Source organism: Polypterus senegalus, chromosome 2 (assembly GCF_016835505.1).
Source record: "Polypterus senegalus isolate Bchr_013 chromosome 2, ASM1683550v1, whole genome shotgun sequence".
Lineage (NCBI taxonomy): Eukaryota > Metazoa > Chordata > Cladistia > Polypteriformes > Polypteridae > Polypterus > Polypterus senegalus.
Genome location: NC_053155.1, coordinates 62,835,714 through 62,850,348, shown reverse-complemented (window position 1 = coordinate 62,850,348; position 14,635 = coordinate 62,835,714). Strand labels below are relative to the sequence as shown.

Below are 14,635 nucleotides of genomic sequence, written 5' to 3'. Positions count from 1 at the left end.
AGCACTTAAAACCACACAAAACAGTTCCACACCTTTTTGACTAGCAGGAGCATCAATACCTCCTCAGTCCTCTGCATGTACCTGGGTTGCTCTCATATGCCCAACCCCGTATACCACACCTTCTCAACCGTGATCTGAAGTCTGACTCTGTCTCCCCAGCTGATAAGAAAGACATGCTCTTACCTTATCAAACTCTCTACCACAGGTACATTCATAACAGACATGTATACTTTTAAAAGTCTCAAATGCCCAAAAGAAGTATACACATGCTAGGATTACAACTTGAATGTCTCCAGTTAAATAGCACTGTATATTATTAGCAGCACGTCTAGGGTTTGACTAACACAAATCTATGGAAAATATAGAGAGTGAGGTCACTTTTATTATTAATAATAAGCAAGACTGTGCTTTGTAGGTCTATACAATGACCGTCTATTAGACTGAAAGATTCCAACTGATGACCCAAATATGCAAAAATACACAAAAATACCTATTTAACTAGTCTTGGACATTTGACCAAAATAAATTTACAATATGTTTGAATTAGTGTATCTCCTTGTGTAAATGATCTAAGTTAGGCATTCAAAACTGTAAACATATTGTTTGTTTCTAAGTCTTAAGAAGTGCTGTGTCTAATTAAACAGTTCTGACAACATCCAAGGCACTCTACAAATGCACACAAGCAAAATCATATCACAGTTAAAGCAGTTGTATTTGCACTAATAGAACAGTACTCATATCCAATTTACAAGCATCATGTAGACAATTCAAACTGAGCATTTCATCAGAAATAGTATGCAAGCAATGGGACATTACATAAGAAAATTATTTTACACAGAAAATATTAGAAAATAACAAGAAATGTTTTCCACTCTGAAACTCATGCCTGTATATACCTAGCTACACCACCTAGCAGATCTCAAACTTTCTCTGTCCTTTTGTCATTAATGAGTAGTACACTTTAAACAGTGCAAATAGTCACTTTTTTGTGCATGTTAATTCTGTTGTGGCCCCCTAAATGTTAAACATCAAGGGCCTCTGATAATCATAAACTGGCAGCACTGTGCTCACACATTAAGTCAAACGTTGGAGATTTGAACCTTTTGAAAAAAAGAAAATAATTACCATGACAGTGATGTATGTGGCATTTGTGATAAATTGAACATCAAATAAGGTATGCAGCTGCATCAAGGTTGGGAGCATGCACTGATAGCACATTGCTACATCAGGCACTGCTTAAAAAATTAACTATAGGAAGACATGTAGAGGAGTTAACACAGGAAAAAAGAAATTGTTTGTGAAGAGGAAAACAAGAAATTCATTAACAGCTACAGAACTGGCCCACATTTTCTTAAGTTTTCAAACAGGTAAAAAACATTAATCAATTTTACTGAAGAAAATAATACATAAATGGAGCATAGTCCACAAATAACTGGCTTTCAGGCTCCTTAAACACAATATGCTTCGGGATTTAAACAGAAATCAGGAACCATTTTCAATTATTTTGTTTTTGGGCCAAGAAAAGTTTCAAAATAATGATGTCAGACTCGGATGCACATATTTCACAAGACATTACTAAATCTGCCTTTATCAGTGTCTCAAGCCACTTGAACATCATCATCCAGCTGGACTTCACAGAACTTCTGTATCTTCAATTCTTCCCAACCACTTTCCAGAGAAAAATACATTCAGTATTGAATAACTTTCACAGTTGACACACAGTCTGGCAGACTTCTTATAGAAAAACATTTAAGGAAAAAATTATAAAATCTAGTATTATTATTAGAAAAGGAGCCATAGTAGTGTGTAATGGTGCCTTTAACCTCTTTTAATGTTCATGATTGCCTGCATTAGTGTAAAGCTCAGGCTACATGATATTAGCTATGTAGGATTTTGACTTCACCTGCGTGGACAATCCCCAAATCTCTGTGAATATTGCAACTTGTCAGTATTCAACAACTATAACCAGAAGGAGGGGGATGCAGACGTCCCCTTCAACTTTACTGTTGCTAAAGTTGTGTCTTGAGCACCCAGTACATTACCATCGTCCTTCAAGGCTAATTAATTCCATGAAAGCCAGCACTAAGGCAATATGTTTCAAAATACAATGCGCTCACCAAATTGTTTTACCATCACGTACTTAGAATTTTAAATCATTCTGTGTTTCATCTAAATTCACAATTTGGTGCATATATGTAGTTTCACTAAGCAAAATTTCATTAAAATGCATCTCATAGTAAACATACTGCTTCTTTTAGTTTTCCAGAATGAATATTTTACTTTTAAGTAGATATTTGGATAAGATTGTTTTAACCTAGAATAAAATAAATGCAATGACAAAACTTACTCTTTCAATTCTTTCAAGGAAAGAAAGAAACCTGCTTCATTATGACATCAATTTTGGGAACATTACTAAAACAAATATGATAAGTACCAGCTCCCTCTTAAGACAGGCACTGGTGTGCTAAACCATTATTCAGTCACCTAAAGCTAACTATAACTGATGGGATTTTTTTTTTTTGAGATGTATTTTTCACAGGACCCAAATTAAGAAAAAAATAGCAAACAATTTCCCAAATTGGTAAAAAAATAAAAATAGATTTACAGATATCAAATGTTGCAGTTTAAGGCTACTGTAGTTTAGAATAAGGAATGTTTGAACAAATTAAATAAATTAAATAGATAGATAGATAGATAGATAGATAGATAGATAGATAGATAGATAGATAGATAGATAGATAGATAGATAGATAGATTAACCTAAAGTGATAACAATTAACAAATTTAACTGTGCAACAAATTTGTCATCTTCTATATTATGAAAGTAAAATTATGCAGCAGCACTTACCTATAAGTTCAGCAATGGCACTGAATGGCCAGGTGTGACTAGTGGAATTAGTATGCAAGAACTTCGGTGCAAGCTGAAGGGGAAAAAATGCTTTATTATACACTTGTATGTAGATTGTAAGTGCAGTTCTTCAATATCAGTTTCAGATATCTTGTCTGATCAGATGAGCTATATAATATTAGCCAACCAAATAAAGAGTTTTGTAAGAAAAAAAACAAACAAAGTAAAAGTAGACAAAATGATTTTTTGAACAATTCAATAGAGGCAGGTATTGAAGGGCAAAAAAAGAAACAGACTTCAGTGGGAAGAATAGAACAAAGATTGACAAATGAAGAAAATGCCATTTGGTACATCTAGCTCAAATAATGCAGTGCAAGAAGAAGTAGTTTACAGAAAACACCATGAAGAATCACACAGATATGTTCTTATAAGACTGACATCATATCCAGCTGCTGTTCCTGCCCTGAGCCCAATGAATGCTGGGATATGTTTCAGCTGCCCTAGATAAGCAGGCTAGGAAAACAAAAGCATGTTGGGGAAAAAAGAAACAGTCTAGAAATAAGATTAGAAAGGGAAAAAAAACACAACACAATGAAAGATAAAGCAATGGACCCACATTTCATTCAGAAGGCATGTAAAATTGAAGATTTGCAGCTGCTACTTTTTCATGTGTACAGGTCGAGCATCCCTAATTCAAAATTCCAATACCCAAAACTTTTGAGCGCCAATATGATGGCACAATTGGAAACTTTTACACCTTAACTAGTCTCACTGAGGCAGATAAGTAAAACATACTTCCCGAGATAATCATGAGTGAATTTTGCTTGAAACTAGATGGGGAAACTTAGACATCTCACTGAGTTTTACATTTCTAAACCAAAGCTTTATGTCTTCTGAGAAAGTGCTTTGGACTGATGAGACAAAAATTGAGTTATTTGGTCATAACAAAAATCACTTTGCATGGCGCAAGAACAACACCGCATTCCAAGAAAAACACCTGCTACCTACTGTCAGATTTGGTGGAGGTTCCATCATAATGTGGGGCTGTGTGGCTAGTTCAGGGACCGTGTCCCTTGTTAAAGTCAAGGGTCGGATGAATTCAACCCAATATCAACAAATTCTTCAGGATAATGTTCAAGTATCAGTCACAAAGTTGAAGTTACGCAGGGGTTGGATATTCCAACAAGACAATGACCCAAAACACAGTTCGAAATCTACAAAGGCATTCATGCAGAGGGAGAAGTACAATGTGCTGGAATGGCTGTCACAGTCCCCCGACTTGAATATCATCAAAAATCTATGGGATGATTTGAAGCAGGCTGTCCATGCTCAGCAGCCATCAAATTTAACTGAACTGGAGAAAATTTGTATGGAAGAATGGTCAAAAATACCTCCATCCAGAATCCAGACACTCATCAAAGGCTATAGGAGGCATCTAGAGGCTGTTATATTTGCAAAAGGAGGCTCAACTAAGTACTGATGTAATATCTCTGTTGGGGTGCCCAAATGTATGCATCTGTCTCATTTTGTTATGATGCATATTGCATATTTTCTGTTAATCCAATAAACTAATGTCACTGCTGAAATACTACTGTTTCCATAAGGCATGTCATATATTAAAAGGAAGTTGATACTTTGAAAGCTCAGCCAATGACAAACAAAATGACAAAGAATTAAGAGGGGTTCCCAAACATTTTCATATGACTGTATTATATAGATTCATTACACACACAGAGATATATTTCAAGCATTTATTTCTTTTCATTTTGCTGATTATGGTTTATAGCTAAAGAAAACCCAAAATTCAGTATCTCAGAAGATTAAAATATTGTGAAGAAGTTCAATATTGTAGACCGGGGTCCTCAATCACAGCCCCGGAGGGCAGCAGTGGCTGCAGGTCTTTATTCCAACTAGTTTCCTAATTAGAAGACAGTCCATGCTGATAATGAAACTTGGTATTGAACTATTTAGCTTGTTAATGCTTGCATTAATCCAAGAGCACTTTTAATGGCACTGTAGAGTTTCCTTCTCTGAGAACATTATCCATGTGTTTTGTGGACCAGAATAGATTTAAACTTAATGGTCCTTCCAATTCCCCTCTCATTCATTTCTGAACATTTTCTATCACAGATACTTCATTGTAAGCACAATAGCTGGAGAGCTGCTTGTTTAATGGTTATCTGCATCTCATTATTAATTAATGTCTGATTAAGAAAACAGGCAACAATTAAAACTAATCTACAAAGTAACTAAAATTTGTCTTTGATGAATAAAGGCACAAAACAAAGCATTGAGTTAAACACCAACTTTTATTATCAGTAAGGACTGAGTACTGGCTGGAATGAAAACCCATAGCCACTGCGGCCCTCCAGGACCGTGATTGAGGACCCCTGATGTAGACTCATGGTGTCACACTCCACTCAGGTAATTAACCCAAAACACCTGCAAAGGTGTCCTAAGCTTTTAAATGGTCTCTCAGTCTGGTTCAGTAGGCCACACAAGGAGGATAAGCCACAAAAGTTTATTGCTAAAGAAGCTGGCTGTTCATACAGTGCTGTAATCAAACATATTAATGGAAAGCTGAGTGGAAGGAAAAAATGTGGCAGAAAAAGTTTCACAAGCAACAGGGATAACCGCAGCCTTGAGAGGATTGTGAAGCACATCCCATTGAAGAATTTAGGGGAGATTCACAAGGAGTGGACTGCAGCTGGAGTCTGTGCTTCAAGAGCCACCACACACAGACGTATCTGGGATATGGGCTACAACTGTCACATTCCTTGTGTCAAGTTACACCTCAACCAGAGACAACATCAGAAGTCTCTTACCTGGGCTAAGGAGAAAATGGGCTGGACTGTTGCTTATTGATCCAAAGTAGTCCTCTTTTTGTATGAAAGTAAATTTTTTTATTTCATTTGGAAATCAAGGTCCCAGAGTCTGAAGGAAGAGTGGAGAGGCACAGAATCAAACTTGATTGAGGTTCAGTATGAAGTTTCCAGTCAGGGATGACTGTGGGTCCACTGTGTTCTATCAACTCTAAAGTCTGCGCGGCCATCTACTAGGAATTTTTAGAGCACTTCATGCTTCTCTTTGCTGACAAGCTGCCAAAAGTTCCAAGACCTGGTTTAATGACCATGGTATCACTGTGCTTGATTGGCCACCAAACTCACCTGACCTTATCTATGGGGTATTGTCAAGATGAAGATGAGACACCTGACCCAACATTGCAGACAAGCTGAAGGTCGCAATCAAAGCATCCTGGGCTTCCATAACACCACATCAATGCCACGGGCTGATCGCCTCCATGCCATGCAGCATTGATGCAATAATTCATGCAAAAGGAGCCCTGACCAAGTATAGAGTATGTACAAGGACATACTTGACAGTAGGCCAACATTTTTGTATTACATTTTTTTTTATTGGTCTTGGTCTAATGTAATATAATATTTGATATATAAAGATAATGAATTTTGAGTTTATTACCTGTAAGCCATAATCAACAAAATGAAAAGAAATAAACACTTGAAATACGTCACTCTGTGTGTAATGAATCTATATATAATGATTTTTGAATTGAGTTACTGAAATTAACTTTTCCATGATATTGTAATTAGAGATGCACCTGTACATCCCACTTCACTTCCTTTCTACAAAAATATATTATGTAGAATAAAACTGGAGTATATAAGGTGTGTTTTTTTTTTTTGTTTGTTTATTTGATAGCAAAACTAGTTTTGTAAAATTAAAATGTCAAATTAGGGGGGGAAAAAAGACACTTTCTGGAATTACACTTTTAACTTTTTGGCAAATATTTCGCACTTCTTTGTGATTTCTTAGGGAACATAAAACTGCTCTAAGAAAGTCTGGTGGGTTCTAAATCTTTAGAAATCCACTACACGCAGATAATTTAAAATTAAAATAATCAACACGTACCGCGGTCATAAAATTGCGCGAATCCAAAGCAACCTAAGAATCTCATCAAACATTTGCATTTAAAGGCAGTCCAACTGAAAGCCTTTATTCTACAGCATGACCCATTGTTATCTAGGCAAAATCAACGTAATCTTAAGAAAACGAAACTGCAACTTACAGAAAAAAAGGCATTGTTGCAAAGTGAAAGTATTCATAAAACGAAACTTTAGGTGAAAAGGAAAAACACCTTTTGATTCTATCAAATGACAATGCAACTGCCCCTCCCATGTATTCCCTCACAATGAAATAAAAACAAAGCAAACGTTTACCTTATTGTCAAGAACAATACTAACAAGTGTCTAGTGCCATTAACTGGACACGCGCACATGAGGTTTTAAATGTATTCTTAGCACCATTCGTGCTTGAGCCAACATTTAAGAAAAGGCTTAAGTAGCCATGCGGGCAAGTATCCAAGTTCACATTAAAAAAAAAAAAAAAAACTTTACTTGTGGTTAGCTGAAGAAAGCCATCTCCAAAAAGCCGCCGCTAAGTATGACAAAACCCCTGCGCTAACCCCAGTCCCCGTCCGCGCGGTGTGCAGATGGCAAGACACGAACCTGCTGCGAAGTTTCGCCTTATTTTTTTTCGAACGTCACTCACAAATCACTATTTATTTTCAAATCAATAAACAATATAAAAGGTGTCCAAGACTAGAATGCAGCCGATTTCCAGCTCTTACAGATGCAGTTTTTGCTTCTCCAATGAGACTGTGTATTTCTGAATGACCACAAGTGTCTGTAGTTGAGCTAAACCATAAAAAAGCCACAACGTCTCCAGCAAAAGGATGGACGAGACATCTCCCGCCTTTAATAACATTCACAACTTAAAGACGGTGCAAAGACATGCAAACTGAACCGCACTGGACAATTCTAAACGCTTGCAGACGTAAGATGTTAATTTTGCAGGACACATTGCCACTTCAAAAAAAGGATAAATCCTCTTACCGCGCTGAGAGGGATTCCGTTCTCCAATTTTGCTGCCATCTTTTCCAAATAGTAGCGCAGAACTCCCAGGCAGCAATATCTACTTTGCATGTACACCTTTTTTTAACTTATGTCACAAGCGCGGCTTCCGGCTCCACCTGCATGTTGAGAGTTGCCCAAAACATAATGACGATTGTTGTGGCGATGGTTGGTATGCCTTTTAGTTTTCTTTTGTTTATTGTTGTACAACAATATGAAAACAACATACTGAGGTAACTAGAATAATATAATAAACACTAATAAAATAGCTATTTTGTTGTACACTGTTAAAATAATGTTATTGAGATATGAAAATTGACGTGTGCCACTACAGATACGTTGAAATAGATGAAATGTTACTATGGAATTTTTAACGTGTGGCCCTCAATCGCCAACACTGGGATATCAGTTTATATGAGTTCCACTACATATACGCTGAATGACAGAACATTTATGGCTACTTGTAAAACGGCACTTGTGAACATTTGGCCAGCTGACACACCATATTTTGCTTTATCTTCATAGGATTATCTTTTCTTTTGTACACAACTTTGTACAACAAAAACACATGTGGTCCACTAAGGATACGCTGATCTACAAGAAATTGTACTGTGCAATTATTTGTGGCCCTCTGAACATGGCACATTTGAACACTTGGTCAACTGACACAGCACATTCAATAATACAAGGACATCTTCTTTTGTACACCACCTCACATGGATGACATGGGATACATAAGAAAAGTTAAGTTCCTTGCAGAATGCAGTGTGTCAGTTTGCTGTATGTTCACAATTGCAATGTTTATGTTTATGTATTATGTTTAGAGAGCAACAAATAAAAAAAGTCTAAAGTAACATTTTCTGTAATTCAGCATACATGTAGTTGAACGTGTAATTTCATATTCCATTCTCATCTGTGTTCACACACACGTGCCATGTTCAGAGGGCCACAGAAATTCCACGTACTGCACCATACATGTACACATCTATTTTCATCTTGCAGTGTCGTCTTTGTAAGATGATTTACAAAAGAAAAGATAAGGTCATAGCAATTGATGCACAAGTGGCAGTGTGCAACTTTTAAAAATGTAATGTTGAATAACAGGTTTTTTAACAACATTTATTGACTAAATACGCAAAATACACAAAGTTTCAAATGAAACAGAAAATCTGAATTAGTAGCTGGTGATTAACTAGCTAACTGTAGCCTCATCCAAAAATTAAGCAAGTATTAGATTGGCAAAGTCTAGCAATGACTCTAAAAAAGATTGTTTTAAATGTTTAATGAAAATTCAAAGACAAGCAAATCACAAGAAATGAAGGCAAAATTTGATCACACAGTCTCAATGATGTTACATACAGTCTTTACGTTTTTTTATTTTAATCTTCAGTACTAGCCAACCCGCGGCGTACCATACGCCGCATAATCAGGCCAGTTTTTAATGATTTTTAAGCAGAGGGAGAAAATTAACATTTGAAAAATCGGTAATGTAATAAATCAGCAAGAAAAGCAACATTGTAACAATGCACAGAACGAACCAACACACAGTCGTTCATGACTGAAAACTGGCGGACCGCCATCGCTCATGTGCCCACCTCCAACTCGTCACTCGTCACAACTCGTCACTTGAGTCGTCGTTTTGACAGTCCAGATGCCCCTGTGACTCACGTAGACTTTCCGTGTTCCTGCAGGAGCATCTAAGAAGACGCATGTTTGTCGCGGATGCGACTTGCTGTATGTAGCGTGTGAAACACTTTGCTATGGTGCACGCGGTCGTACATCGTAACCGAAAACTCGGTTTTTAAAGACTGCTTACTTCATTGTGTTTTAACCTCAGTTGTAAAGGATTGTTTTAAGGATTTCATGGGATACCCCTCGCAAACCGTTTTACACGCTGCATATGGTGATTCACCTCCGGCGTTGCTCCTTCCTGCGTGTGCCATAGGTGTCGTTGTCGGCGGCTTAGTGAATCCACGCCCCTTCCAGCATGCTTTCCATGGGTGTCTTCCCTTAATGAATTATATATACAGTATAGATGTTACATATAGGCTGACCAGATTTTTACGAGTCCCATGGAGTTTTGTTAGACTTATAAAACTGCACATGAAATTGAAGGGGGGAGTGTTCTGACCAGATGAAAATTGGACAAATCATCCTAGTTATGTGCAAAAATTACATTAGTATATATAAATCCAAACATTTAAATTTGCGTTAGTTTTAACATTAAAAGAATATTCCACCCAAAAATGATATTGAAGTGTTACATCATTTTTGTTTAAATTTGTTACATTTATGTAGCACTTTTTTCACTACTCATAGCGCTTGTCATAGAGAGTGGGGAGCCACTTCAGCCACCACTAATGTGCAGCATCCACCTGGAGGATGTGACAACAGCCATTACTGCACCAGTGTGCTTACCACACATTAGCTGTGGTGAAGGGGTAAGGGATAGTTAGCCAAGTAGAGACAAGGAATGATTAGGGGGCAAGAATGGCCAGGCCATAGTGGGCAATTTAGCCAGGACATCAGGATACACTCTACTCTTTACAGGGATGTTTTATGACCACAGATAGTGAGGAATTCAATTTTACCTGTCATCCAAAGGATAGATAGATTAAGGAAGAATGGACAACTCCACACAGGCAGCTCCTGGCCTAGGATTCATGTCAAATTAATGTTAACACTGATTCATCTTCCTGTATCCGATTTTCTGAAATAACAAATGTACAGTTGTTGAATACACGTTATAATACACAAACACCTACTGTATAATAATAGTTCAAAATACAAGTATTTTCTAAAACCAAAAAACCAAAACCAAAGACCCTTTTGAAGTAGGCGAAGGAGATGTCTGTTTTAATGGGAAGCACCGTGGCCTGTGATTGTTTTAATGGATGGAACCTGCAATTCCATTTTAACCTTGTTTTTATGAATTTCTTTATTTATTAAGCATTTATGTAATTTTGGGGTATTTCATTTTTGCATTATGGGAGGTTTACCCCTAAATATTGATATATCGAAAAGTCCCTTCTTAGCAGATATCTACTGCCCTAGATGTGCCATCCTGCCAGATTTCAACTTTTTAACTAAATGGGAAATTGTGTTTTTGTTTATGAGTGAGTGAGTCAGTAAATGAGTCTGTCAACTTTGCATTTTAGATATACTTTGTACAGATTGTTTTCAGACCCAACAAGTCGTAGTTTAAAAGCAGAAAAAGTAATTAACTTGTTAAAAAAATCCCCAGGCACAGTGGTACTCTAGCATTATGAATGGGAAACTCTGAATCAAGGGTGGCACGGTGGTGCACTCAATAGTGCTGCTGCCTCACAGTTAGGAGACCCGGGTTCGATCCACGGGTCCTCCCTGCGTGGAGTTTGCATGTTCTCCCCGTGTCTGCTTGGGTTTCCTCCCACAGTCCAAACACATGCAGGTTAGGTGCATTGGTGATCCTAAATTGTCCCAAATGTGTGCTTGGTGTGTGTGTGCCCTGCAGTGGGCTGGCGCTTGCCCAGGGCTTGTTTCCTGCCTTGCGCCCTGTGTTGGCTGGGATTGGCTCCAGCAGACCCTCGTGAACCTGTAAGTTAGGATATAGCGGGTTGGATTGATGGATGGATGAACCTTTGTTTGAAGAGGAGGGCAGATTTTCTTGGCACAGAGAGGGCAGCATGTGACAGGCAATGCCTTAGGTACTAGAGAAGTTACCTGTGCTCCTGTTTTTGAAGAAGAAAGGCAGTAACAGCCTGTCACACGTAGCAGACAAATAGATTTTGCGCCTGTCATAGGGAGCACTGAGGCAGGTGAGCTGTTGAGACACGGCCTGTGCAGGATGATGGCGGGCACTGAATTCCATAGCAATCAGCCCATTTCAATGCAGAGTAAAACCAACAGTGACCATTAACTCATCCTTGCATCCTTGTCAGAATCAGAGGATGGTAAACTGTGGCAGTGAAAGCACAGAGCCATGGCCAATTTATTTTGTATGTCTTTTCTGAAACAGCTAGGCACATGTGCCAAAATCAGATGATGGCAAGGGATAGGCTGCACTGCTAATGACTTGACGGAAGCAGGACACACATAACAGCCAGCCTGAGCTTGTAGGCTGAGTTGTAGTTGGGTTAAAGATGTCTTTCCAAGTGTACACTTAAAATGAAATGGTCATCCACCAGGCGTTCAAGGACTGCTGGATATTAAAAAGAAGCGCAACCGAACCGTCTAGTACAGCAGCCACACCAAGGCATACTAAAAAGCAGGGATAGACAAGGAGGTGTGTGTCAGGGAAAACTTTCAGAAAATAAAGAATGCCATATTAGCAACTTAGTTATCCGAATAGAATAGCTTCTTCTATCAGTTAGGTTAACTTAGATAACATAGTTAAATATCTTTTAATTTACACCAGACAGCACACACATAAATGCTGTTTTCCAAAAACAGACCTATGTCTCAGGATTATCTGAATACCCCAAAATGGTTAAACAGATTAAAAACTGTGGTCGTCTGAGTGAATGACAGACAAAAACAAGACAAATTTTGGGGTGACATCCCAGCTGTCCTTGTTTACCTAATACATAAAACAAAAAATGCTTGATGGTATGAAAAAGAAACAAAAATTGCTGCCACCAGATTATCGTGGCAACTACAATAAAAACTGCTTGGTCTGCTGTTAGGTTAGTGAGGAGCTCCTTTGCTCCAGTTGATAGGGGTAAGAAGTGATGAATCTTTCCATGCTTGTCAGGCTTTTATGGCCCAGGGACTGGAAGGGGTGGAGCCAGTTGTCATCATTGGGCAGTTTCTCTGCACTGCGGAAGCAAAATGAGACAAGGCAGTTAGCAGCAGCACCCCCTCTTGGTCCAGGGTGGTATTACATATCTGGGTGGCCCTCTGACACGCATACGTGACAAAGACTCTGCTTTATAGAAATAAGAATTCTTATATATATAAATTGTTATCAGAGAAAACAAAAAGGTAAAATGTTATGTGATCTCATCTCTAATTTAAATATGCTGATACTAATGATTTCTGGATATTTTAGTTAAAAAGACAGGAAGTTTCAAGTTCTTTTTCTCTTACAAGATGAGGCCCATCTCTCGAAATCAGACTCACAGGGAGCTCTTGAGGAGGGCACTGTGTATCAGCGAAGCGCTGGCTATTGTCAGGTGACATTGTCTAAAGTTTACTTTGATAGAATATGAGGCTCAGGGTGCAAGGTGAGTGCCTCACCAGGGTATTGCAAGATTACGGGTATTGTTCTTTTATGTTCGTATCCATTTATAGATTAGAAAGTGCCAATCTAGTTCAACAGGTCTAGGAGCTGGGATTTGATGTATTACCAAGTAGCAGATTTGGATAGGGGGCCCGACAAATAAATAGTGTTATTAAAAAGACATTTGGTATTCTACCTAGGTACAACATAACAGGCCAGGGTCAATGATTGAGTTAAGTGTGACTGCGTGTACGGAAGTGGGTTTCGAGTGAGGCAGACAGGAAGTGAATGACTGTTGGATGGTGAGAGTCACTGAGAGATACAGTTTGCAAGTGATGGTACAGTGTGTTAGTGAATAGGTCCAGGTGGATAAGTGAATGGAGAGTAAGGCTTGTGTAAGAGTGTGACTCAAACTAAGTGGTATTCTGGCACCAGAGAGGAAGTGCAGAGAGATATTATGAGGACCAGTAAGTGGATGAGGAAGGCACACCAAATAAGAACTTTTAACTAAAAAGATTTCTAGCAAACAAAGCCAAAGGAGGAATCAGAAACGACGTCAGAGAACAAAGCAAGGCTGAAGCGAAAAATAAAGCCTATAAAATATGCATAAAGTGTTAAGGAATCCACCAAACTGAACAGTGCAAAGTTCAAAATGGCGACTATTTATATTGTCTCGTTGATGATGACACAGGGCAGTGACCTCCAGAGTTCTGGCCCAAATGTGTGTAGCAACTAAATCCCTGAACTACATGACATCACGGTAATTTAAAAATAAATGAACAAATTTTCATCGTTTGAAAAAGGCTTCCTAAACAACCTTATAACACATCAAAAGATTCTTGTTCTTATTTAAAAATGTGACAGAGAAGCTTTCTTGTGAAGGAAAAATGTATTTCCTTCAGAAAAAAATTCAGTTGAAGTTGAGTTCATGACAAGTGTGAGTGAGTGAGTGTGTGAATGAGTTTGGGCACCTGAGTGAGTGTGTGTCTTTGTGTTTTGAGGGTCACCTCACCACTAAAGATCCTCCCTCCAATCTTTAAAGGCAGGCTGGGAAAGCAAATTCAGGGAGGTTCACAGAGTCTGCTTTGGTGGAGTTGTCAGTATGGCCATTCCTTTCATTTTCTTGGATTAAATGAATTTTTCCCTCATGTTCATGGTCAACGATTTCTGGATTTTTGTATTTGGACTTTGTTTTTGTGGATTGTCTTTGAGGCAAATTAATTTTGTCTCACTTTTTGAGCATTGTGTTATATTTTTAGATTTTGTTATTCCTCCTTTTATAAAGGTCCATTTGTTTCCAATCTTTCTATAAGCAAGGGGTTTACAGGAATCCCCATTCCTTGTGGGACATGAACTTTTCAAGCCAAAGCCCCATTTGACATGGTGTAGGATTTTGGCCAGCTTTGTGAGTCGGTTTTGTTGGCATCACACCTTTTACCATTTTTGTGTGCTGTGAAGCACAACAACAGTTATGAGTGAGTCAGTGTGAAACTGAATTTGTGGCAAACATAGAGCGTTACAAAACAATTTGTGAAAACAAATTGTACTTCTCTACAAAAGAAATTCACATCAATTGCCCATATTTTCATCAGCAACCTTCTTCTCCTTGTGTAAAAACACAGTGAAATGTATTACGCTGCAGAACATGACGGGGAG

The 14,635-nt window shown here is 38.2% G+C and overlaps 1 protein-coding gene across 1 annotated transcript in view; it reads right to left on the bottom strand.

The window, feature by feature from the left end:
- LOC120522979 overlaps positions 1 to 7,845 on the bottom strand; it is a 101,091-nt gene extending 93,246 nt beyond the window's left edge. Inside the window, exons 1-2 of the mRNA XM_039743850.1 lie at positions 7,762 to 7,845; positions 2,849 to 2,921 (exon numbers count right to left, since the gene is read on the bottom strand). Coding sequence (XP_039599784.1) covers positions 2,849 to 2,921; positions 7,762 to 7,800 — 112 coding nt within the window. The 5' untranslated portion in view covers positions 7,801 to 7,845. The remainder of the gene's footprint in view (positions 1 to 2,848; positions 2,922 to 7,761) is intronic.
- Positions 7,846 to 14,635: the final 6,790 nt, after the last annotated feature.